The sequence below is a fragment of the Nelusetta ayraudi genome, unplaced genomic scaffold (genome assembly GCF_046127955.1).
Source record: "Nelusetta ayraudi isolate G7.1 ecotype Tasmania unplaced genomic scaffold, CSIRO-AGI_Nayr_v1 ptg000115l, whole genome shotgun sequence".
Taxonomy (NCBI): Eukaryota; Metazoa; Chordata; class Actinopteri; order Tetraodontiformes; family Monacanthidae; genus Nelusetta; species Nelusetta ayraudi.
Genome location: NW_027466165.1, coordinates 38,745 through 60,671, shown reverse-complemented (window position 1 = coordinate 60,671; position 21,927 = coordinate 38,745). Strand labels below are relative to the sequence as shown.

The 21,927-nt window shown below is 55.8% G+C and overlaps 4 protein-coding genes and 1 long non-coding RNA gene across 11 annotated transcripts; 3 read left to right on the top strand and 2 right to left on the bottom strand.

Moving 5' to 3' along the window:
• Positions 1-544: 544 nt before the first annotated feature.
• spns1 (SPNS lysolipid transporter 1, lysophospholipid) lies at positions 545-5,419 on the bottom strand. 6 transcript variants are annotated; one of them, XM_076049432.1, is made up of 13 exons: positions 5,245-5,404; positions 3,878-4,165; positions 3,723-3,788; positions 3,192-3,328; positions 2,952-3,103; positions 2,787-2,853; positions 2,459-2,601; positions 2,215-2,367; positions 1,936-2,125; positions 1,785-1,850; positions 1,610-1,708; positions 1,243-1,411; positions 545-977 (listed from the first exon to the last, which is right to left on the bottom strand). In XM_076049432.1, the coding sequence occupies exons 2-13, from the start codon at positions 4,128-4,130 to the stop codon at positions 910-912; spliced, it is 1,563 nt and encodes a 520-aa protein (XP_075905547.1). In that variant the 5' UTR covers positions 4,131-4,165; positions 5,245-5,404; the 3' UTR covers positions 545-909. The 6 variants fall into 6 exon arrangements, with proteins under 6 accessions (XP_075905547.1, XP_075905545.1, XP_075905544.1 ...); XM_076049430.1 differs by lacking the exon at positions 545-977 and adding an exon at positions 986-1,045 and having other exon boundaries at positions 1,217-1,411; positions 3,878-4,168; positions 5,245-5,419; XM_076049429.1 differs by lacking the exon at positions 545-977 and adding an exon at positions 986-1,045 and having other exon boundaries at positions 1,217-1,411; positions 5,245-5,407.
• Positions 5,420-5,863: 444 nt separating this feature from the next.
• tbc1d17 (TBC1 domain family, member 17) lies at positions 5,864-11,118 on the top strand. Its single transcript, XM_076049428.1, has 18 exons — positions 5,864-6,003; positions 6,196-6,282; positions 6,853-6,948; positions 7,026-7,103; positions 7,200-7,311; positions 7,512-7,695; positions 7,781-7,892; positions 8,180-8,359; positions 8,452-8,577; positions 8,772-8,875; positions 9,038-9,132; positions 9,219-9,335; positions 9,434-9,534; positions 9,801-9,900; positions 9,995-10,092; positions 10,192-10,308; positions 10,405-10,491; positions 10,559-11,118. The coding sequence occupies exons 2-18, from the start codon at positions 6,256-6,258 to the stop codon at positions 10,718-10,720; spliced, it is 1,896 nt and encodes a 631-aa protein (XP_075905543.1). The 5' UTR covers positions 5,864-6,003; positions 6,196-6,255; the 3' UTR covers positions 10,721-11,118.
• LOC142903665 (uncharacterized) lies at positions 8,504-8,835 on the bottom strand. Its single transcript, XR_012929276.1, has 3 exons — positions 8,726-8,835; positions 8,652-8,663; positions 8,504-8,611 (listed from the first exon to the last, which is right to left on the bottom strand). It is a non-coding gene; the product is annotated as an uncharacterized LOC142903665 (long non-coding RNA).
• A 3,131-nt stretch (positions 11,119-14,249) lies between the features above and the next one.
• On the top strand, positions 14,250-17,157 carry ccndx (cyclin Dx). The gene is made up of 4 exons (XM_076049448.1): positions 14,250-14,566; positions 15,284-15,502; positions 15,782-16,087; positions 16,578-17,157. Exons 1-4 carry the CDS (start codon positions 14,363-14,365, stop codon positions 16,725-16,727), a joined length of 879 nt encoding a protein of 292 aa, XP_075905563.1. The 5' UTR covers positions 14,250-14,362; the 3' UTR covers positions 16,728-17,157.
• Positions 17,158-17,748: 591 nt separating this feature from the next.
• Positions 17,749-21,927, top strand: nucb1 (nucleobindin 1). Of its 2 annotated transcripts, none has more exons than XM_076049423.1 (13): positions 17,749-17,899; positions 18,685-18,838; positions 19,200-19,307; positions 19,405-19,537; positions 19,930-20,033; positions 20,228-20,413; positions 20,488-20,578; positions 20,743-20,801; positions 20,888-20,980; positions 21,087-21,176; positions 21,247-21,417; positions 21,495-21,567; positions 21,703-21,927. In XM_076049423.1, exons 2-13 carry the CDS (start codon positions 18,689-18,691, stop codon positions 21,771-21,773), a joined length of 1,329 nt encoding a protein of 442 aa, XP_075905538.1. In that variant the 5' UTR covers positions 17,749-17,899; positions 18,685-18,688; the 3' UTR covers positions 21,774-21,927. The 2 variants fall into 2 exon arrangements, with proteins under 2 accessions (XP_075905538.1, XP_075905537.1); XM_076049422.1 differs by having other exon boundaries at positions 21,700-21,927.

Below are 21,927 nucleotides of genomic sequence, written 5' to 3'. Positions count from 1 at the left end.
AGACCAGACCCAGCTGGAGACCAGACCGGACCCAGCTGGAGACCGGACCGAGCTGGACCAGACCCAGCTGGAGACCAGACCCAACTGGAGACCGGACCGAGCTGGACCAGACCCAACTGGAGACCAGACCGGACCCAGCTGGAGACCGGACCCAGCTGGAGACCTGACCCAGCTGGAGACCGGACCCAGCTGGAGACCTGACCCAGCTGGAGACCGGACCCAGCTGCTGGCCAGGATGAATTCATGGTGCGTTGAAGCAGCTCTTGACGTTCATCATCAGCTCCATGTGAGCACCACTGATGATGTGGACGTTGATGGAATGAAATGCTGACGGTTGGTGTATTTTTTAACCATGTGATGGCGCCGCTACGGCTCCGAGGCTGCTTTATGAGCTGGCCTAGGTTAGGTGTGTACTAGCCCCACCCAGTGGTCCAGTGGTGGGATGGTTGCCCTCAGACGGGGAGGTTGTGCCGGGTCACATGACCCAGGATGCCGGGTGGCTGTTGAGCAGCTGACCGGATCATTGATAAACAGACTGCAGGCCAGTAGTTGACTTTGTTTAATAGTAAACAAACGGCTGTAAAATCACCAACACACACTCATTAAAAACCCTTGGCAATAAAAGAAGAAAAAAAGAGAAGAGTTCCTCTTGCGTTCCGAGTCTATGGAGCAATCCGGAAGCTGCTGCTTCCTCTTCCTGCTGATCGCCTGGAGTGACGTCAGCGGTCACTCTGACAGGCTCCGCCCCCAAAGACAAAAATAAAACTTTCTGGTATAAAAGTTTTTGTTTTAGAAACAGAAAAAAAGTCTCCCGACATCCACGACCGACCGGCAGACACCGGTCCTAAAAAACACCAGGCCACAAGTCTGGTGGGCGGGGCTCCGGGTGGGTGGGCGGGGCTCCGGTCCTCAGATCAGCACACTGGAGACGGGGACCCTGGTGGAGCGACCGCTCTTAGGCACCACGATGGGTTCCTCTGAGGAGACAACCAGAGGAACATTACTGCTCCTCGTGCTCCTCCTCCTCCTCCTCCTCCCCCTGCTCCTCGTGCTCCTCCCCCTGCCCCTCCTGCTCCTCCTGCTCCTCCTCCCCCTCCCCCTGCTCCTCCTGCTGCTCCTCCTCCTGCTGCTTCTCCTCCTCCCCCTGCTGCTCCTCCTGCTGCTCCTCCTCCTCCCCCTGCTCCTCCTGCTGCTCCTCCTACTCCCCCTGCCCCACCTCCTGCTCCTCCTCCTGCTCCTCACCTGGCAGGACAGCCTTGTCAGCTCGGTCTCGGTCCTCCTCGATGAAGAGTGCGGTAGCGAGGAAGAAGGCTCCGCCCACCACGGCCACGAAGGAGCAGAGCAGCAGTGAGATCTGCAGCGAGCGGAACTGCCACAGGTACGAGTCGCTCCTCCGCAGGGAGTCAGACACCTGCACACACACACAGACACACAGACACACACACACACACACACACACACACACACACACACACACACACACAGTCAACACTGGTCTGTATACTTATATATTTGTTTGTCTCAAACTTATTCATTATTCTGGACATAGCAAACAACAAAAGCACACTTCAGGTGAGTTCAGGTGAGCTCAGGTGTGTGTGAGTCTCACCACTCCGATCAGGTAGGGGCTTCCTGCGTCCCCCAGCAGGTGTGAGAAGACGATCTGCAGAGCCTCGGCGGTGGAGCGTCGGGTCGGCACCACCACGTACTGTGGAGACAGGAGGCAGCGCACTGTCAGTACCGCCTCAGCACAGGCAGGGGGCAGCGTGAAGGCGCGTGCTCACCAGCAGGATGTCGGCCACGATGGCCCAGTTCATGGACAGGAAGGTCTCGCCCAGGAAGATGAAGACCTGCGCACGGGAAACACGTCAACTACTTCCTGTTGGAGCGCTCCAGCCTGGAGGTGTGGTCATGTGACAGGAAGCGGAGACTTACGTATGTGGCGGCGACGCTGGTCTGCGCGAAGACGATGGTGAGGTAGAGGAAGGGCGCCGAGAGGAGGAGTCCGGCGGCGCAGACCAGCGGGTCGGCCCGGCCCGTCCTGGAGCGCAGCAGCCGGCTCACCTGCACGCCGCTGGCCACGCCCAGCACGCCGGTCACACAGGTGATCGCCCCGAAGATCAGGCTGGAGGGAGGGAGAGAGTCAGGGGTCAGAGGTCAGGGTGGGCGGGGCTGAGGTGCGGTGCAGTGCGGTGCGGTGGGCGGGGTCGGGACCTCTCGGAGGCGGCGCAGTTGGCCCCTCGGCAGGGCTCCTGCCTCCCGGTGAAGACGGCGGCCCGGTACAGGAAGGTGGGGGCCCAGAGGGCGAGCGAGCCGGTGACGAAGGCCACGGCCGTGAAGCCCAGCGTGGAGAGCACGAAGCTGCGGCTGCACACACACACACACACACACACACAGCTCAGTGATAGGCTGAGAGACTCAGGGGAGGGGCGGGGGGTGTGGGCGGGGCTGCTCCTACTTCCTGCTCAGCGCCGTCAGGTCCGTCAGCCAGCTGGTGGCCTCCAGCTGGTGCTCAGGACGAGACTCCACAGCGCCACGCAGTGGCTCCTGCACCACCAGCAGCAGCAGCAGCACAGCCAGCAGGCCCAGGCCAGGGGTCACCTGCAGGGGGGGCGGGGGGAGAGGGAGGGAGGGGTCAGGGTCAACCAGAAACACACACACAGTTTTAGCATCCTTGCTTTAGCCTTGCATTGTTAAAATGCTAAGCTAATCAAAGCCAGCAGAAGAAGCTGCCCCCGAGGTCTAGAATGACTGACACTGGCACAGACAGACACACAGACACTCACCCTCAGAGCCCAGTGCCAGTCTTGACCCAGTCTGCCCACCTGGGAGCCCACGATGTAGCCCAGGCCGCTAACAGGAAGAGCAGAGCACTCACTACCCGTTTCTCCGTGCAACCAAACAGACTGCAGTGTTTTGGGGAGGGGCTTGGGTGGGCCACGCCCCCTTACCTGCCGACAGGGATGGCAAAGTAGAAGATGGAGAGCATGTTGGTCCTCTTGCCCTTGACGTAGAGGTCGGCGATGACGGTGGGAGCGATGGTGGAGTAGCTGGCCTCGCCCACACCCACCAGGCCGCGGGTCAGGAGGAGGAGCCAGAAGTGCTGGGGGAGGGAGGGGAGGCAGGGGAGGGCCGTCAGACAACCAGTCCCAGTCCCAGACGGACGGACGGACGGACGGACGGTGTTTTACCCCCTTGGGAGTGAAGGAGCTGCCCAGCGTGACCAGCGACCAGAAGGTGATGCCCACGCTCATGATGATCCTGCGGTTGTAGCGGTCGCCCAGGTAGCCAAACACCGGCGCCAGCACCATGTAGCTGCAGATGAACACTGACACACACACACACACAGTGCTCCATCTGGTCAGAACCTGCAGTCAGAACCGGCTGCAGCTGACCTGGACCAGCCTACAGTCACAGTCGTCTTTATCTTCACAACAAAAACACTTATTCATGTTGTAATCATCATTGGCTGGCGGTTAATTAACAAATAGGTGCAGCATCATAAACAGTATCTAGGAAAGACCTTCCTCTACAGTATTGTGTAATGACAGCACCCCCTGGTGGTGTTTAAGCTCTCCCAGCTGTTCCGCTGCAAGTTGCACCATTGTTTTTTTTTTTTTTCTGTTTCCTTGCAGGGTGTAAACAACGAGCGGTTATGTGATGGAGTGATGGAGGTGGAGTGATGTGATGGAGTGATGGTTGCAACCCGGAGCTCCGCCCACCTGTCTGCAACAGGCCCGACTTCTCGTCGTTGATGACAAAGTAGCTCTCGATATCCGGGAGGACACCTGATGTGGGGGAGGGCAAGAGGAGCTCAGACTCAGTCAACACTTCCTGTACAGAAGGGGGCGTGGCCGCAGAGAGGCTCCACCCTTACCTGCCACGGTGAAGCGGTCCATGTAGTTGAGCAGGTTGACGAAGCAGAGAACCAGCACGGTGAGCAGCGCTCGTCTGTCCGACACGCCGCTGGCCGGCACCCCCGACCCCTCCCTCTCCTCCCCCTCCTCCCCGTCCCCCTCCCCTTCCCGCCGCCGCCCAGAGGCCCCGCCCCCATCCTCAGGACCCTCCACCTCGCTGTCATCCGAGAGGAACAGCGGCGTCGAGTCCGACGTTGGTTCCGCCCGAGACATGGTCCTGGTTCCGCTGGAGAGGTTCTGATGACTGGCTGCTGAGGGACACGACACAACAGCTCAGCATTCTCATTTGTGTGTGTGTGTGTGTGTGTGTGTGTGTGTGTGCGTGTGTGTGTGTGATAAGCGACACTTCAAGTGTTTCCTGCCTGTCCACTGAACTGTTATTTATTAGAATCAATACAAATAATAATAATAATAATAATAATAATAATAATAATAATAATAGCGAGAAACAAGTTCAAATCGACAGTTGTGTAACTGTCATGGTCGTCACATGATGGTCTGTGGTCAACATGATAACATGTGACCCTCTAGTCTGGCTGATCACTTCCTGTTTTGCCCCCCGGCCACTTGCTGTGAGGAGCCCCGGCTCTGACGTCAGATTCAGACTGCTAAATTCTAATTCAATTCTAAATCCTAACGCTGACTATTATCCCATTAGCCCGGTGTTCTGTGGGCCGGGATGAGATCACAGGATCAGGTGACGTGGAAGATGCTGAGAGCTGATTGGCCCGCCGCTGAGCGTCCTGATAGATGCGTAAACAAACAAACAGACAGACAGTCGGCGCCAGTCATCCACTCTGGTCAATAACTCTACTGATTGATGAGTGGGGTGGTGGTGATGATGATGATGATGATGATGTCACGTCACGTGGCGCAGCCAGTCACATAACCGAGGAAGGTGAACTAATCAAAAGTGTTCGGCCGAAAGCAAAAACACTGGAGCCTCGTTAGCGGTTCTCTAGTTCGGAACCCCGACCCAGAGAACCGAGTCAAACACACGGGGGTGGCGGAAATGAGTGCAGACCTACTGGTGAATGACCCGTCCGTCCCTCTGTCTGTCTGTGTTGACTCTCCAACAGCTGGTGGTTCCGACCGCTGATCTGAACTTAACAGCTCACATGAAACCGAGTGAGTGCGTAGCTCCAACTAGTTACTGAAACCCGAGCTGGTTCCGGCTGGTACCTCGGTGCGGGACTGGCCGCCGTGCGGGGACCGCGGCTGCTCTTATTGGCAGCGCTACTTTGTTTGGGCGCTTTGATCCTTCGACGTCAGCCAGTAAACAGTAAACATTAGCCTGGTGCTAGCTGCTAGCTCCTTGGCCGCTCACCTCGGACCAAGAGCTGCTGCTGTTGTCTGTCCCGGCCTCGGTGGTTGTTGGTCCGTCTGCGTGGCTCTTCACCTCTGTCCCATGTTGCTGCGGTGTGTGTCTCTGTGTGTGTGTCTCTGTGTGTCGGAGCGGCAGCAGCAACTGTTGACTCAGGAAGCCCGGGCCGCCGCCATATTGGAGCCCACTGCACTTCCGCTTCGCTCGTCACGTGATCATCAAAGCGCGCAATATTTTTTTTTTTTTGTTTTGTTATTATTGTATTTTTTCCTTTGAAGCTGGAGTTTAGATTTTCTTATGGACAGAATTTAGAATTAATACAAATGAAATGGATTTATGTGAATATATTATATATTCCATATAAAAATCCTTCACTGGCTCTCTTAAAGCTACTTTAATAATTTAATTATGTGAATTTAATAATGTGTGTGTGCGGGGTGGGGGCGGTGAAGGAGATATTTCTATAACAGAATTCCTGTATAGAAAATAAAACTGCACCAGACTGCATTTCCTTTCCTGGGGAGTTTTCCCTCTCTTCTGTGGTGCGATCGTGATTTCTGTCACAAGAGGGCAGCAGCGAGCCAGGGAGCCTCTGACGTAGAATGGAATGTTGACGAACCACAGCCGTCACAGATGTGTGGTCGGTGTTGAGAGCAGGTTCTGCCGTCACGGACTGAACACAGTCTCAAGGGGTTCTGCAGAACCTCCTCATTGTTCCTGAACACGACACAGCTGCTCGTCTGATTCCCTCCAGCGGTCAAGGTGGGCAAGCGCGAGCACGCACAGGCTGGCCGTCAGTCCGTTTGTTCGTCTGTCACCTCGGTGTCGAGTGACAGCTCACCTCCCCCCCGGTATTTCTCCTCCGAACGCGACGTAAATATGTGTGTGCTGTAACCCGATTGGTGCTCGTTCTCTCTATGACGTGTGTTATTGGGCGGGGCTATCCACAAACAGGAAGTGTGACGGGATTTTTATTTTGGAAAAAGCCAAGTCGGTTCCGAGAAGACGGACAGGATGGAGCCACCCGCCGAGACCTACAAGGTACCAGCACCGAGTCTGTCTTTCTGTCAGTCTGTCTGTGTCCGCCTGTCGGTCCCGCTGTGACTGTGCTGCTAGCCGCTAGCCATTGTTAGCACTGGGAGCTAGCTACCTGTTTACATGCCTGTGGCGCAGGCGGGCAGCTCATTTCCGCTCAACGCGTGTGTTGGACATCAAGGCTCGAGCTCGGTTCGGTTTTCTCGAGTCTGTCTACTTCCGGTCATCGATGGAGTATAAAAAAAAAGAAAGAAAAAAAAGAGTGCGTAAGAGAGAGAGAAGATCGGAGGTCTGCGCTCTGGCTGTCTGTCACTCTTAATCACATGACAGCAGCTGTTGTGAGTCACTCACCTGGCACAGCTGTTTGTCATGCGACGGCTCTGTCACATGACGTAGTACTGACATTAATAAAGTACAGACATCATACCGTGAACAGTCCCTGCACCAGCACAACAACACCACGCCTGAGCGGGAGCTCAAAGGTCGCGAACGCAGGAACTCGTTGTGTTGAAGAGCTTTGTATTTTGACAGTGCAGTCAGTGTTGTAATCACCCCCCCCCCCCCACCTCCCCTCAGCTGATCTTTGAGAAGGAGGGCGTGTACCTCCACACCAACGCCAAGAGGAGCCACCAGGACACCACACTGCCTGGCTTCATCCGCATCGTGGAGCGGGTGAGGAGATCTGGACCTGGTTATGATGATGATGGTGATGGTGATGATGGTGATGATGAGAATGAGGTTTGTTTCAGGGTGGGGTGCCTGCGCTGGAGTGGAGCCCCCTGGAGGACCGGGGTTGCACTCCACCTTCTGTTCTCTACTCCAAGAAGGTCAGTTTGATTGTTCCTCGGTTATTGATGGACGGATTGGATGTTGGGTGGTTGATTGATTGGTTGGTCGATGGATTGTGTCTGGATGATCATCAGGACGGAGAAGGAGGAGAGGAGGAGACGAACTTTGACCCTGGCTACGAGCCCGACTGGGCCGTCATCAGCTCAGTGAAGAGGTCTGAAGAGCGCGTCCCAGTCAGGAACTCAGGTAGGGGGCGCCAGTGGTCACTTCTATGTGGATGTGAGTCAGAGTATAGAACTAGAATAAACTAGACTACACCAGTGGGTGGGTGGGGTGGCTCCCCCTGGTGGCAGTAGAGTGAACAGCACTGACAGTATGTCTGAGCGGCTCCTCCTCCTCTTCTCCTCCTCCTCCTGCTCCTCCTGCTCCTCCTGCTCCTCCTGCAGGCCAGTGGTCCTTCTCTCTGCCGCTGTCGGAGCTCTACTCCCTGCGGCGAGCGCGCTTCTCCCTGGGACGTAACTTCCTGGTTCTGACCAGCAGGGGGGGCCACCCGCTGCCTCCTCTGCACTTCCATCGGGGGGGCACCCGAGAACTGCTGCGTGCCCTGCAGCGCTACATCATCCTGGACCCGTGAGTAACCCCGCCTCCCTGCCCCTCCACTGCCAGCCTGCAGCTGATTGGAGGGCGGCGGTCACATGGTGTGCGTGGTCTCCAGGTCTCCGCTGGACGGCCGGCTGTTCCTGGCCTATCCTCACGACTCGGGGGCGCTCTCGCAGTCCGTCGACAAGCTGCAGCTCTTCGACGACGGAGGCTCCGACCTGGTCTCGGTAACGCAGCCACACCACAAAGCACGGGTCACATGACCCAGGCGTGCAGCAGGGCAAAGTGTTCAGGCCCCCTGGTGGCTGCTGGTCCAGCAGCCACCAGGGGGCAGCACTGGTTCAGATGAGGTTTCCCATGCACATGAATTCACCAGTAATTATTGGAAACAATCCATCATAGTGCTGTACTTCCTGTCTGAAACCTCACTTCCTATCTGACCACATCACTTCCTGTTTGACACCTCACTTCCTGTTCACTTCCTGTCTGACCCGTCACTTCCTGTCCTGCCCAGAGGTTCATCCTGGACCCCTACGCCACCACCTTTGGTGGATTCTCCAAGGTGACCAACTTCTTCAGGGTGGCGCTGCGTCCTCCAGACTCCTCCCCCTCCTGCCGCAGTGGCTCCGCCTCCCAGGACCCGGGCCTGCCCCCATCGTGGGACGACGAGCCGGGCTTTGAACTCATCACCTGCGTGAGCGACGGCGCTGAGTATCAGGTGGACTGGACCTGGTTTAGAGCAGACACACCTGATCAGGGTTCCACCCTCTTTGTTTTTTCATCCAGGGGGTGGAGCTTGGCCCCAGACCGCAGGTGAGCAGGGGACCGGGCCTGGACCAATGGGAGGAGTTCCTGGACCCCCAGGGTCGGGTTCAGAACCCAGAGCGGGTCAAGGAGCTGGTGTTCAGAGGGGTGAGGACAGGAACACACACACCTGGCCTCACACCTGGCCTCACACCTGGCCTCACACCTGGTCACACACACACCTGGTCTCACACCTGGTCTCACACTTGGTTTAAAATCTGGCCTCAAACCTTTAAACTAAAATCTGATTTTACACCTGGTCTCACTGCTGGTCTCACTGCTGGTCTCACTGCTGGTTGCAGGGTGTGGCCCCAGCCCTCAGGAAGGAGGTGTGGAAGTTCCTGCTGGGCTTCTACCCCTGGAGCAGCACCACCACCGAGCGGGAGGACATCCTGCGCCGCAAGACGTGGGTGGGCGCTGACCTCTACTGGCGACTCTGCCTCCGGTGGTCCACCCCTGACACTGTGTGTGTGTGTGTGTGTGTGTGTGTGTGTGTGTGTGTGTGTGTGTGTGTGTGTGTGTGTGTGTGTGTGTGTGTGTGTGTGTGTGTGTGTGTGTGTGTCTCCAGGGACGAGTACTTCAGGATGAAGGTCCAGTGGAAGTCTGTGAGCGAGGAGCAGGAGATGAGGAACTCCCTGCTCCGAGGATACCGCAACCTGATTGGTCAGCCACTGGTCTGAAACAGGAAGCTGGTGATGATCCCGGGTTTGAGATGTTCAAGAGTGTGTGTGTGTGTGTGTGTGTGTCAGAGAGGGATGTGAGCCGCACCGACAGGAACAACACCTTCTTCTCGGGAAACGACAACCCTGGTCTGACGCTGCTGCACGACGTCCTCATGACCTACTGCATGTTCAACTTTGACCTCGGTGAGTCTCGCTCTCTCTCTCTGATTGGCCGGGGTGTGTGTGTGTGTGTGTGTGTGTGTGTGTGTCCTCACAGTGTGTGTGTGTGTGTGTGTGTGCAGGCTACGTGCAGGGGATGAGCGACCTGCTGTCTCCAGTCCTGTTTGTCACCCAGAACGAGGTGGAGTCCTTCTGGTGTCTCGTCGGCTTCATGGAGCTGCTGGTGAGTTGCTGCTGGAGATCAGGTTCTCCGCCCAGAGCGCAGCTGCCGCCGCCACCGCCCCGGAGGTGTCAGCTGACAGTGTCACCTGACACCTGGACACGTCAGGTTGAAGAGCGAGTGGCTGGCAGGACAAACCAGAATCTCCTGTTTGGACCAGCGAGGAGCACCTGCTGTGTCCACGTCCCGGTTGATTGATGATGCGTGAAGTTTTGCTAGCGCCAGATTCCGACCGGTTCCTTGTCTCCTCTGGTTCCCTTCCTGAGCAGCACCAGAACTTCGAGGAGTCCCAGGAGGCCATGAAGCAGCAGCTCCTGCAGCTCAGTGTCCTGCTGAAGGCCCTGGACCCGGAGCTCTGCGACTTCCTGGGTCAGTCACTCAGTCAGGGTTAGGGCGAGCCCGCTAACTTAGCCGCTAACGGCTAACGGCTAACGGCTAACGGCCGCTGGTGTGTCTCCTCCAGACTCCCAGGACAGCGGCTCTCTGTGCTTCTGCTTCCGCTGGCTGCTCATCTGGTTCAAGAGGGAGTTCCCCTTCCAGGACATCCTCCTGCTGTGGGAGGTGAGACCCCCAAACCCCCCCCACCACCACCACCACCACCTCTCCAAACCCTCCCCCTGACCGTCGTGTGTTCTTCTCGTCCTCCTCCTCCTGCTGCAGGTGCTCTGGACTCGTCTGCCGTGTGAGAACTTCCACCTGCTGGTGGCCTGCTCCATCCTGGAGTCTCAGAGAGGAGAGCTGATTGGCTCTGACCACGACTTCAACACCATCCTCAAGGTGTGTGTGTGTGTGTGTGTGTGTGTGTGTGTGTGTGTGTGTGTGTGTGTGTGTGTGTGTGTGTGTGTGTGACTCTATCTCCTGACTGCTCCCCAGCACATCAATGAGCTGACCATGAAGCTGGACGTCCTGGAGGTCCTGCGAGGAGCCGAGTCCATCTACCTGCAGCTGAGTCAGTGCAGGGTGAGTCTCCAGAGCTGCTGCCAGGAGAACATCTCCAGGTTCTAATCCCAGTGTGTTCTTGCCTCAGGAGCTCCCCCTGAAGGTGCAGCAGGTCCTGGGCCTCTACACACCCCCCTCCAGCGGTGACCAGGTCAGACCAGGGGCCGAGACTCAACCCTTCCTGGACCAGCCAGCAGGTGGCGATGCTGCTGCTGCTGCTGCTGCTGCTGCTGCTGACCCAGCGCTGTGAAGCTGCAGCACCAGACTGAGACGACGAGACGTGTTTGGACGGAACCTGTCGGTGTGACGGTGCCAGGATGAAGCCTGTCAGGGCCACTGGGGGCGCTGTTTCTTCCTGTCAGAGAGCTTCTGATTCACTGGAACACCAGGACATGAAGAAGACGCCCTGTCCCTCTTGTATTTCCTTCTACTGTGACCTTCAGTGAGTGACGCTTGGTGTTTCCTGGCCCCTGCCCTCAGACAGGAAGGGGCGGGGCCTCCCAGACCTATGCAACGACTGGATTGGACGTCGCTGGAGGCTGGAGGGCTCACGGTTTTATAATAATCCTCCTGTCATCTTGTTGTTTGGTTGTCATGACACCTTTTCACCCGTGGATTCACACTAAATAAACTGCAACCGCGCACTCACCTGGTCTTCCTTCCTTCCTCCGTGAGCCCTCTGTGATGTCACAAAGGGCGCCGATACCGCCGCCTGTTTTTTGTGCGCGTCCGCACCCAATGGCACGGCGGCGGAGAGCTGCAAACGAGCTCCAAGAGAGAAACGCTGCACTTTGACAAAACTGAAGGGAAGAAGCAGCGCCAGGCCACCAGGGGGCAGCACACCGAGGGCTCCACCAACCCTGCGGGGTCCTCGGCCCCTCTCTCGACCCAGAGAAGGATGCATTTCCCTGTGTTGGTGACGTAGTGATCTTTAACCCCTACCAGGGCTGCTCAATCCCCCGGTGCGCTGCCCCCTGGTGGCCTGGCGCTGCTTCTTCCCTTCCGTTTATCGTGTCGTGTCTGTGTTTGCAGCTCTCAGCCGGCCTGCAGTCATCCGGCTCGGCCACCAGGGGGCGAGAGGTGGCGGCAGCAGGTCACTGTGAACTGGTTAAACACCCTCTACCACCACCCCCCCACACACACACACACACCACCAACTGGGAACCAGCAGGTGTCTGTGGGGAGGGGTGGGGGGGAAGGGGGGGTGTACCGCCCCCCTCTGTTCTCTGCTGTCCCGGGAAATGAGCTGGAAAATGAGGGGCGGGGGAGCCACACCCCCTTCTCAGGACCCCGTGCACTCCGAGGTCCCTCCCCCCCCGCCACTGTCTTTGAATACAGCTGCAGCCTTTTGAATGTAGTGCCCTGCTTAAACAGGCCGACGGTCTGTCACACACACACACACACACACACACACACACACACACACACACACACACACACACACACCCTGTGACCTCTGGAACCAAACTCACATTCAAACTCAATCTGCTGTCCGTGGCTTTAAGGCCCCTGAGCTGCAGCACCAGGCTGCTGGGAGGGACAGCAGCAGTAACTCTTCCAGTGCCTTCAGCAACCTCTAGCGCCCCCTGTGGCAGTCCAGCACCATGGTGGTTGATCGTTGGGTCAACTCCATGCAGTCCGTGTTGAACACTGATTGGTTCTCCAAGGTTCCAAATATCACAGCTGGTTTGTGCGTCAGTTTGCCAGCACCAGCAGGGCTTGCTTGTTTGTTTGGGACAGTTTGAGAGTTTGACAGGAAGTCTTTGTTGTTACTTTTCATCCTGAGCTGTCTCTCGCTGAATGAATTAAACACATGCGTAGCAAAGCAGTTGCAGAAGTTGTTCCTGCGTGTCCATAAATGACTCCACCAGTGGATCCTGGAGAGACGCTGAACATCTCAAACACATCCGAGCCACCTTCCCTGCTGCCGTTGAGCAAGACTCTCAGTTCAGGCTCTGCATCCTTCCAAGGCCGCATTTGAAGGCCGCATTTGAAGGCCAGGTGCGTCACAGCACTGCGTGAAGGTTTGTCCCAATTCCCAATAGTCAGAAGGAGGCTCCAGATGCTCCCTACTGTTAGCACCAAGGCTGCACCGCTACTGTCCATCACCTCCTGCTGTATCCCAGGATGCTCTGCGTGCTGCTGCAAAGCATCCTGGGATCCTGCGAAGTCTGAGGCTGAAATTAGCGCCATCTACTGGCAAAGACACCACATATAAATTAAAGTATTGACGTTTCACATCAAATATTCAGTTTTTAACGCATGGTTTTTACTGATTTGAACATCCAACCAATGGTTAGCTTGATGCTATGAAAACGTCACTTCCGGGGTTGGCCAGCAGGAGGGAACGGCGGTGACGCAACCAGGAAGTACGGCCAAGGCTAGACCGTCCCCTGTGGTTACCGGGGAGGCGGGGTTTGGTTGGTCCTTCTGGGCCGGGTCCTTGGGAGGACGCTTCCTTCAGACGGAGGACGCTTCCTTCCAAGGATGCAGACCCTGTATTGAGACACAGCCACTGTGTCCTGGTCCAGTGAGGTCAGAGGTCAGACGACTCCATACTGACACTTTTTTACTGTTGATGGCAGAAAAAACTCCCTAATGTGAGATTATTGAAGTGGGATTAAACTAATTGGAAAGATCAACCGGTGTGTGTGTGTGTGTGTGTGTGTGTGTGTGTGTGTGTGTGTGTGCCCGCCCTGATGAATTATTGATGTGGTTCATTTACGTCGTGCTGGAAACTGGAGCTGCCACTGAAACCTTTAAAGTGTGGACGGCCACCTGTAATGAGTGTCAAATACAATCTGGATCCCCGACCCCATTGTGAGCGAGCGAGGAGCCCCAGGGGAGAGAGAGAGAGAGAGAGTGTGTGTGTGTGTGTGTGTGTGTGTGTGTGTGAGCAGCCAGGAGGGCGGACCTGTTGCCTGACACTGATTTGTAAAAGGAGACAATTCAGCTCATTGAGCCACTCGGCTCCACTGTCTGTTGCACATACCACACACTCACACACACACACACACACACACACACAGGAGGAGCAGATTGCTGCTTTGACAATAAGAAACTTTCAGTGGATCAGATTCTGCTCTGAACAATATTCAGATAGAATTTTACCCCCAAAATTCACATTTGGCAAACAAACTTCAGCTTTGGAGGAATAAAAAAAAAAAAAAAAAATCCAAAAGAATAGAAGAAGAAAGGCCTCTGGCGTCGTCTCTGCTGAACAGCGGTCCTGGCGGAGAGGAAACTTCTTCAAGAGGAAGAGACGAAGAAAAGGAAGGAAAAGCAGAGAAGGAAGGTTTAGATTTGTATTATTTCACTGGGATTCAAGTGAGACAGGTGAACAGGACGTATACACACACACTCACACACCATGCGAACACAGACACTGACATAAAGGAGCCACTGAAATATAAACAGAAATGATGAGTGACGAGTGAGAAGTAAAGGAGCATGTTGGACTCTCGGGACGCAGCAGAAGTTTGATTTCTCAGTGTCAGATTTGATATTCCTCAGTGCAATATTCTTTGGTGTCAAGAGTTCTTCTTCTCTTCTTCTCTGATGGTAAACATCCCCCCCCCCCTCCCACACACACACACACACACACACACACACACACTGATGGACACAAGCTGTTGCTCCGTGGCTGCGGCTCCTCCCTCTCCCTCTCCCCACCTGTTGGAGTCATTGTTGCTCGCCCCACATTGTTGTCGTCTTCCTATTATCTTCTGTGGGCCGTCAGGAGGCCACGCCCCCCCCCCCCGGGTCCCTCCCCCCCGCCCTGCTGGGGTATATAGTGGCAGGGTTGAGGAGCTGCGGGGCGACCGAGGTGCAGACGCTGCTCCGCTCTCTCTCTCTCTCTCTCTCTCTCTCGCTCGCTCTCTCTCTCAGCTGGATGGACGTGTCTCTGTGGTGTGAGGAGGTGGAGCCGGAGCTGCAGCAGCCGCCCCGAGCGCCCTGGGACCCCAGCGTGTCGGGCCAGCGTGTCATCCACAGGCTGCTGCAGGTGGAGCAGCGATACCTGCCGCCGCTGCTCTACGTCTCGCTGGTCCAGAGGGCGCCGGAGCGCCGCGAGGAGCTGGCCAAGTGGGCCCTGGAGGTAGGAGCCCGCCCGACCCTGACCCCTGACCCCTGACCTCTGACCCCTGCCTCGTGGCCAGGCCGTCACCAAACATTCTTATGATGACTTGTTGTTATCTTATTGGATTGAGTTGAAGGGGGGGGGGGCAACACTGTGGTGCAGTGGCTGCAGGAAGGTTGTGGGTTCCATTCCCGGGGTCTCCTGGGACCTTCCTGTTTCTGACTGCTGCCTTCTCTCCACCTTCTCCACCTTCCCCATCTTCTTCATCTTCTCCATCTTCTCCATCTTCTCCACCTTCCCCATCTTCTTCATCTTCTCCATCTTCTCCAGTGTCTGCTGCCTTCTCTCCATCTTCTCCACCTTCTCCAGTGTCTGCTGCCTTCTCTCCATCTTCTCCATCTTCTCCACCTTCTCCACCTTCCCCATCTTCTTCATCTTCTTCATCTTCTCCATCTTCTCCATCTTCTCCATCTTCTCCACCTTCTCCAGTGTCTGCTGGCTGGTTCTCCAGCTTCCTCCCACACTCCAGAAACATGCATGTGAGGTGAATTGGAAACTCTAAATTGTCCGTAGGTGTGAATGATTGTGTGTCTCCATGTGGTCCTGGTCCAGGGTGTCACCCTGCCTTCACCCAGTGACCACTAGGGGGCTCCAGCAGACCTCCAGCACCCTGACAGCAGGTCTTTAGAAGGATGGATGAATTGACTGGGCCGTGCCCTCTGCCTCCCCCTACAGGTGTGCTGCGAGTGTTGCTGCGCCGAGGCCGTCTTCCCGCTGGCCGTGTCGCTGCTGGACCGCTTCCTGTCCACCTCGCTGGCCCCGCCCCTGGCCCCGCCCCTGCTGCTGGTCGCCTCCTGCGTCCTCATCGCCTCCAAACTGACAGAGAGCCACAGCGTCGCCGCCGACTCGCTCTGCGCCAGCGCCGAGTACGACTTCCTGCCAGCCGACCTGCGGGTGAGTGGGAGGGGGAGGGTCCTGGAGGAGGGGGAGGGTCCTGGAGGAGGAGCTGCTTTACTGGGCTGAGGACCCAAACTCCAGGACATGTTCACACTGAATCCCGAGTCAATTGATTCAGTCGATTCAGTCGATTCGGTCGATTTGGTCAGTTCAATTGGTTCAGCGGGTCAGGTTGATTCAGTTGAGCCAGTTCAGTTGTTCAGGTAGTTCATTTGATTCAGTGGTTGAGTGGTTCAGTCCAGTCCTGTGGCTGACTCTGGTTCTGTCCTGACCCAGGAGATGGAGCGGCTGGTCCTGGCCACGCTGCGCTGGGACACGGCGGCGGTGACCCCCCAGGACTTCCTGCCGCTCTTCCTGGATGCCCTGCAGGAGGGCGGACCCGGGGGGGCGGGGCCCGAGGCGTCCGCCCTGCGGCGCCACAGCGACACCCTGGCCGCCATGTGCGCCTGCGACGCCCGCTTCCTAGGAGCCCCGCCCTCTCTGGTGGCGGCCGCAGCCCTCAACTGCGCCCTGCGAGGCCTCGGCACCAGGAGCCACGGCCACCAGGAGGGGGCGCTGGCCGAGCTCTGCCGGACAGACCTGGTGAGTGACCTGCAGGGGGCAGCACGTTTTACCCTGATCAATCAATCAATCAATCAATCAATCAATCAACTTTTATTTGAAGAACTAGAATGCCTTTATTAATCCCACAGTGGAGAAATTTGCATAATTACAGCATCTGTGTAGTGCAAAAACGACTGAAAATGATATTAATTAAAAGAAATAAAACAATAAAAAATAAAAAATAAAATATTTGTTGGTTATAAAAGGAAAAAAACAAGATATTTACAGATATTTGTCAAGCGCTAAATTGTCTCAACGCCTCTTTGGTAAAAGCAAGTGGCCCTCCAGAACAGCAGGGGGCGACAGTGGGCAGGAAAAAGAAACCTGGAGCAGATCCTGGATATAAATAATAAGACTGTGTAGCGACGCATTGAGCTGAATAGTAGTCAGGGGTCAGAGGTCAGAGGTCAAGTCACATGAAGTGCAGACCTTGTGTGTTGATGCCAGTGTGTGTGGTGCTGTCCACCAGGTGGTGCTGCAGTGCTACAGCGAGATGGTGGAGGTGGCGCTCAGCCAGCGGCTGGGGCGGAGCCTCCAGCAGCGGCCCGCCCAGAAGGGGGAGGAGGTGGAGGACGAGAGGGCCGGGACCCCCACCGACATGCGGGACATTGATTTCTGAATGAACTTTGACCTCTCCATCAGTCTGACTGATGTAAAACCAAGACCACCTCCTGTTTCTTTTATATATGCCTTTTATTTTGAAGAAGACTATTTAATTTATTTCATTGTATTTATTTGTGACTGCTGTTTTCCCCTCTGTGCCATATTCTCATCACCTGCCCGAGTGAACTTTATTGTAGCCGTGGCCATGGTTGTTGTTACCACACCGGATATTTATTCCTTTTATTTATTATCGCCTGTTGAATTTTCCATGTTAATTTATTTTCATTTTGCCAAGACTTTGTGTTTGAAATGAATGAAACGTTAGCACAGATGTATGTTTGATGCAGTCCGGCGTTGAAAACGTTGCTCCGCTGACTGAAGCGGCAGGTTGCAGTGAACCGAGGCGAGAGCTCCGCCCCCTGGCCCACTGGACAGCAGGTTGACCTTCACCATGATGATGACTGGACGTCACGGCCGCTCCTGTTTATGTCATGAATGAAGGGTTGTTGTTGTTTTTTTAACCTCGCAAAAATTGTATCTCCAATAGAACAAAAGAAGACATTTTGCACAACAAACAGCTTTATTGCAATGTATTTTTTTCTTTTGACACCGACCGTCTTGCTTTTATTTATTTATTTATTTATTTATTTATTTTGGTGATTGTCTTGCTTATTCTTGCTTCTTCTTTTTTTTTTCTTCTGAACTTTATTGAAAAAGTGAAATATACAAACTCTCAAAGAGGATAATGAACACAATTCAAATTAAATGAAATACAATGTAAAAGCAAATGAGAAAAGGGGATTTGTAAGGGAAAACAACTCAGTGCCAGTTCAAAGCAACCATCTCGCCTTTATGTCGCCACGAAATCGAAACGTGAACGTCCTGTTTCCAAACAGTCCTGGGCAGAGATAAAATCACACCACTTCCTGCCAAATATTCACATTCAGATTATCGGCCTCAGAATTTGTTCTAAATTTCATCAGTTTTTCATCCACAAACCAACATTTTCAAACTCTCGTCTTATTTCCCCGTCCATTTTCCTCGTTGAGAACGACTCGCGCCTCCTATTTCCGTGGCTACTTTGAAGGCAGCACCAGGAAGCAGCAAGCTTATTCGTGACGTCACTTCCATCCCATTCAGACGCAGGTCCAGTCCCGAGCTCCGGGCCGAATCGAACACCGACCAACGGTAGGACACGCACTCGTGACACGACGCGCCCGGTCGCCTTTCCTGCTGTTCGCCTCCGTGCTTTTGTTTTGGTTGTTTGCGGAGGAATCGTCGAAATGAATGATGGGAAGTCGGGGGGCGGAAGCGGCAGTTTTCCTTGAGTCGCAGTCTGTGTGCCGCGATGCAGCCGCTCGGTGATGATGCTCGTGAGGCCGGACGATGGTTCTGAATGATGCCAACAGAGCCTGGTGGCGGAGGTCATGTTGTGTTGAGAGGTCAAGAGGTCGAGAGGTCTTGGCCAGGCGGACACCCCATCCGGCGGTGTCTGTGCTAAATGCTAAAAGCTACATTGTAAACTCTCTAGTTCCTCAATCGGTTCGGTTCGTGTCCATCACTCCAAACTGCGCGTGAGGAGGCGACACCTGTTTTTTGTTTTGTTTTGTTTTTTTTAATCCACAAATGCAGACAGAAAAATAAATAAAACCACACGAACAAATACTGCAAAACATAAAATACAAACAAAATACTGAACAAGACGACCACAACAAAACAAGAAGACAATGTTGCGAACACTGTAGCCACGGTTAACCTGCACAGGTCAACATCCGGCTCATTCATTGGAGAGAACATTGAAGCGCGTGGTGGGGACGCTTCCGATGACGTCATTGTCCGTAGCTGTGAGGCGCGTCTGCTTGGTTCACACAATCACAACACAACTTCTCTCTCGCCAGACATTGCACGGGTTCGGAGTTTCACTGGATTCAACAGTAATAATAATCCTATAAATACGTGCTTTTATTTTGAAGGAGGATGAAGTGGAAACCCGGCCGGCTGCGGCTGCTGCCGCTGCTGCTGCTGCTGTCCGTCAGCGTCCGAGTCCACTGCGTCCCCATCGAGCGTGACGCCGCCGCCGCCACCGGCGAGCAGGACAACAAGGAGGGCGTGGCCGAGGAGAACGTGGTGAGGGTTCTGCTCGGGCTTCACCAGAACGGAGGGGGGGGGGGATGGGGGGGGGGGGGGGGGGGTGGAGTCGCAGCGGTACGCCACAGAACCTCTGGACAAGGTCCCGAATGAGCGTTCCCACTGGTTCTACTAGAAACCACTGGTGTACAAACACTAAATAACAGCGTCCATCCGTCATCAAAGCCCGATGATGTCATCGGCTGGGTGGAAGCTCATTGGACGCAACACCAGGTTGACTCGTGAAGATCCCCATTCCTATCTTTGGGTTTTTTTGTTTTTTTTAGCGGTTGTATGTTCATTCAGGACCTTTTCCAGTGGTATAGAGAGAGTTAGTCTGACGCTGCCCCGCCCCCTGCAGGACACGGGGCTGTACTACGACCGCTACCTGCGGGAGGTGATCGAGGTTCTGGAGACCGACCCGCACTTCAGGGAGAAGCTGCAGACGGCCAACACCGAGGACATCAAGGTCAGTGTCGGAGCAGCAGCGGCGGCTCGGCTCCGCCCACCACCTCCACCCTCCCTCTGAAGCGCGTTGCCCCCCCCCCATCCCCCTCTCCTCCCAGAACGGCCGCCTGAGCAAAGAGCTGGACCTGGTGGGCCACCACGTGAGGACGCGGCTGGACGAGCTGAAGAGACAGGAAGTCTCTCGCCTGAGGATGCTGCTGAAGGCCAAGCTGGACAGCACCAGCGTGCAGAGTCAGTTTATACATTGCATCCTATACACGCTGCCATGTTCACCCCTAGAACTGCACCACACCTCCACCTCCACCTGCAAGAACCTCAGACATGTGCTGGAAGCTTCTGAGGCTCTCAGCAGGTGCTTTGTCCTGGAAACACTGCAGTCAGCAGGGGGGGGGGTTAGGGTTAGTTGTGATTGGACGGAGGAGGAGACGGAGGAGGAGACGGAGTGTTGTTGATGGACAGGTGGTCCGAGAGGAGACCAGCAGGAGCACCTGGACAGCTGAAGATCTTCACACCTTCAGTCCCAACACCTGCACAGCACCACTGCACTCTGTCACAGTTCTGCTAGTCTAGGCTTTGATTTGGTGGACGGCGGTCCTGCGTGCTGATTGGTTGTTGCTGCGCAGCCCTGCAGATGGACCACGCCTCCCTGCTGAAGCAGTTCGAGCACCTGGACCCTCACAACCAGAACACCTTCGAGGCCAAAGACCTGGAGCTGCTCATCTCCACGGTGTGTGTGTGTGTGTGTGTGTGTGTGTGTGTGTGTGTGTGTGTGTGTGTGTGTGTGTGTGTGTGTGTGTGTGTGTGTGTGTGTGTGTGTGTGTGTCAAGATTTCCGACCCCTGGTCCAAGCCAACCACCAGAACTTCCTGCGGGTCTGAACCACTTCCTGTCCCTGACTGAAGCCCCTCTCTGATTGGCCCAGGCCACCAAAGACCTGGAGAACTATGACGCGGAGCGCCACGAGGAGTTCAAGCGCTACGAGATGCTGAAGGAGCACGAGCGGCGGGAGTACCTGAAGGGCCTGGACCAGGAGAAGAGGGAGCAGGAGGAGAAGAGGCTGCAGGAGCTGAAGGAGAAGCACCGGCAGCACCCCAAAGTCAACGCCCCGGTAGGACCCGGTCCCAGGCAGCTCGGCCAACCAGAGCAGGGGGCGGGGCTCTGATGATGTCTGTCCTCCTGCAGGGCAGCGTGGACCAGCTGAGGGAGGTGTGGGAGGCCACCGACGGCCTGGACCCTCAGGAGTTCAACCCCAAGACCTTCTTCAAGCTGCACGGTAAGGTGGTCCTGGTCCCTCCTGGTCCCTCCTGGTCCCTCCTGGTCCCTCCTGATTCCTCCCGGTCCCCCCTGGTCCCTCCTGGTTCCTCCCGGTCCCCCCTGGTCCCTCCTGATCCCTCTTGGTCCCTCCAGCCACTGAAGCTCTCCTCCTTCTCCCCTCAGACACCAACGAGGACAACTTCCTGGATGAGCAGGAGCTGGAGGCGCTCTTCACCAAGGAGGTGAGGAGCCACCAGGAGAGCCGTCTCCCCTAACTCCTGCTGGCTCCCACCACTCAGTGTGTGTGTGTGTGTGTGTCCTCCTGCAGTTGGAGAAGGTCTACGACCCCAAGAACGAGGAGGACGACATGATGGAGATGGAGGAGGAGCGGCTGAGGATGAGGGAGCACGTCATGAAGAACGTCAGTCTCTCTCTCTCTCTCTCTCTCTCTCTCTCTCTCTCTCTCTCTCTCTCTCCCCCCACCCCCCCACCCCCACCTGACTCACCTGGTGTCTCCTTGGCGACAGGTGGACACCAACCAGGACCGGCTGGTGTCGCTGGACGAGTTCCTCAGGTCCACCCAGAAGAAGGACTTCAGCAACCCCAAGGAGTGGGAGGTAGTTGAGGGCGAGGGGAGGGTAGCTGGGGGGGAGGAGCTCCGTCTCACACCTGTCACCTCCCCCGCAGACTCTGGACAGAAGGCCCTCCTACACGGACGAGGAGCTGCAGCGCTTTGAGGAGGAGCTGCGGCAGAAGGAGGAGGAGCTGAGCAGGAGGAGGGAGAACCTGCAGCAGGAGCAGCAGCTGCTGCAGGAGCGCAGCAAGGCCCTGGAGCTGCAGCGCAAGGAGTACCAGCAGGTACACACAGTCACACCCACCTGCACCGAGGCCTGACCTCTGACCCCTGACCCCTGACCATGACCTCTGACCTCCAGGCCGTGATGGAGATCTCCAAGAGACAGAAGGAGCCCGAGGCCGCTCCAGCAGAGAGCCTCAACCAGGCTGCAGGTAGTGTGTGTGTGTGTGTGTGTGTGTGTGTGTGTGTGTGTGTGTGTGTGTGTGTGTGTGTGTGTGTGTGTGTGTGTGTGTGTGTGTGTGTGTGTGTGTGTGTGTCCAGCTGACAGTGTGTTTGTGTCCCAGCAGATCAACCGGCAGCTGACGGACAAAACCTGCTGCCCGCCGAGCCGCCGCAGAACCTGCCTGTGCACACCTAGCACACACACACACACACACACACACACACTGTGTTGCACTGATCTCCACTCTGATCCCACTGAGTGTGTTTGGACTGACGTGTCGGAGTGACTGGCATGTTTGCACCCGGAGCATCATGGGAAGTTTTCCACCAATAAAAGCGTCTCAACAGTA

Coding starts and splice junctions, on each gene's coding strand:
- spns1 (XM_076049430.1), bottom strand. CDS start 4,130: ATGTCTCGGGCGGAACCAACGTCGGACTCGACGCCGCTGTTCCTCTCG. Junction 3,789..3,877: donor GGACCGCTTCACCGTGGCAG/GTAAGGGTGGAG, acceptor CCCCCACATCAG/GTGTCCTCCCGGATATCGAG. Junction 1,851..1,935: donor CCAGCGTCGCCGCCACATAC/GTAAGTCTCCGC, acceptor TCCCGTGCGCAG/GTCTTCATCTTCCTGGGCGA.
- tbc1d17 (XM_076049428.1), top strand. CDS start 6,256: ATGGAGCCACCCGCCGAGACCTACAAG. Junction 7,104..7,199: donor CTGTTCTCTACTCCAAGAAG/GTCAGTTTGATT, acceptor GATGATCATCAG/GACGGAGAAGGAGGAGAGGA. Junction 8,876..9,037: donor GACATCCTGCGCCGCAAGAC/GTGGGTGGGCGC, acceptor GTGTGTCTCCAG/GGACGAGTACTTCAGGATGA.
- ccndx (XM_076049448.1), top strand. CDS start 14,363: ATGGACGTGTCTCTGTGGTGTGAGGAGGTGGAGCCGGAGCTGCAGCAG. Junction 14,567..15,283: donor TGGCCAAGTGGGCCCTGGAG/GTAGGAGCCCGC, acceptor CTCCCCCTACAG/GTGTGCTGCGAGTGTTGCTG. Junction 16,088..16,577: donor AGCTCTGCCGGACAGACCTG/GTGAGTGACCTG, acceptor GCTGTCCACCAG/GTGGTGCTGCAGTGCTACAG.
- nucb1 (XM_076049422.1), top strand. CDS start 18,689: ATGAAGTGGAAACCCGGCCGGCTGCGGCTGCTGCCGCTGCTGCTGCTG. Junction 18,839..19,199: donor GCGTGGCCGAGGAGAACGTG/GTGAGGGTTCTG, acceptor CGCCCCCTGCAG/GACACGGGGCTGTACTACGA. Junction 21,418..21,494: donor AGCGCAAGGAGTACCAGCAG/GTACACACAGTC, acceptor TCTGACCTCCAG/GCCGTGATGGAGATCTCCAA.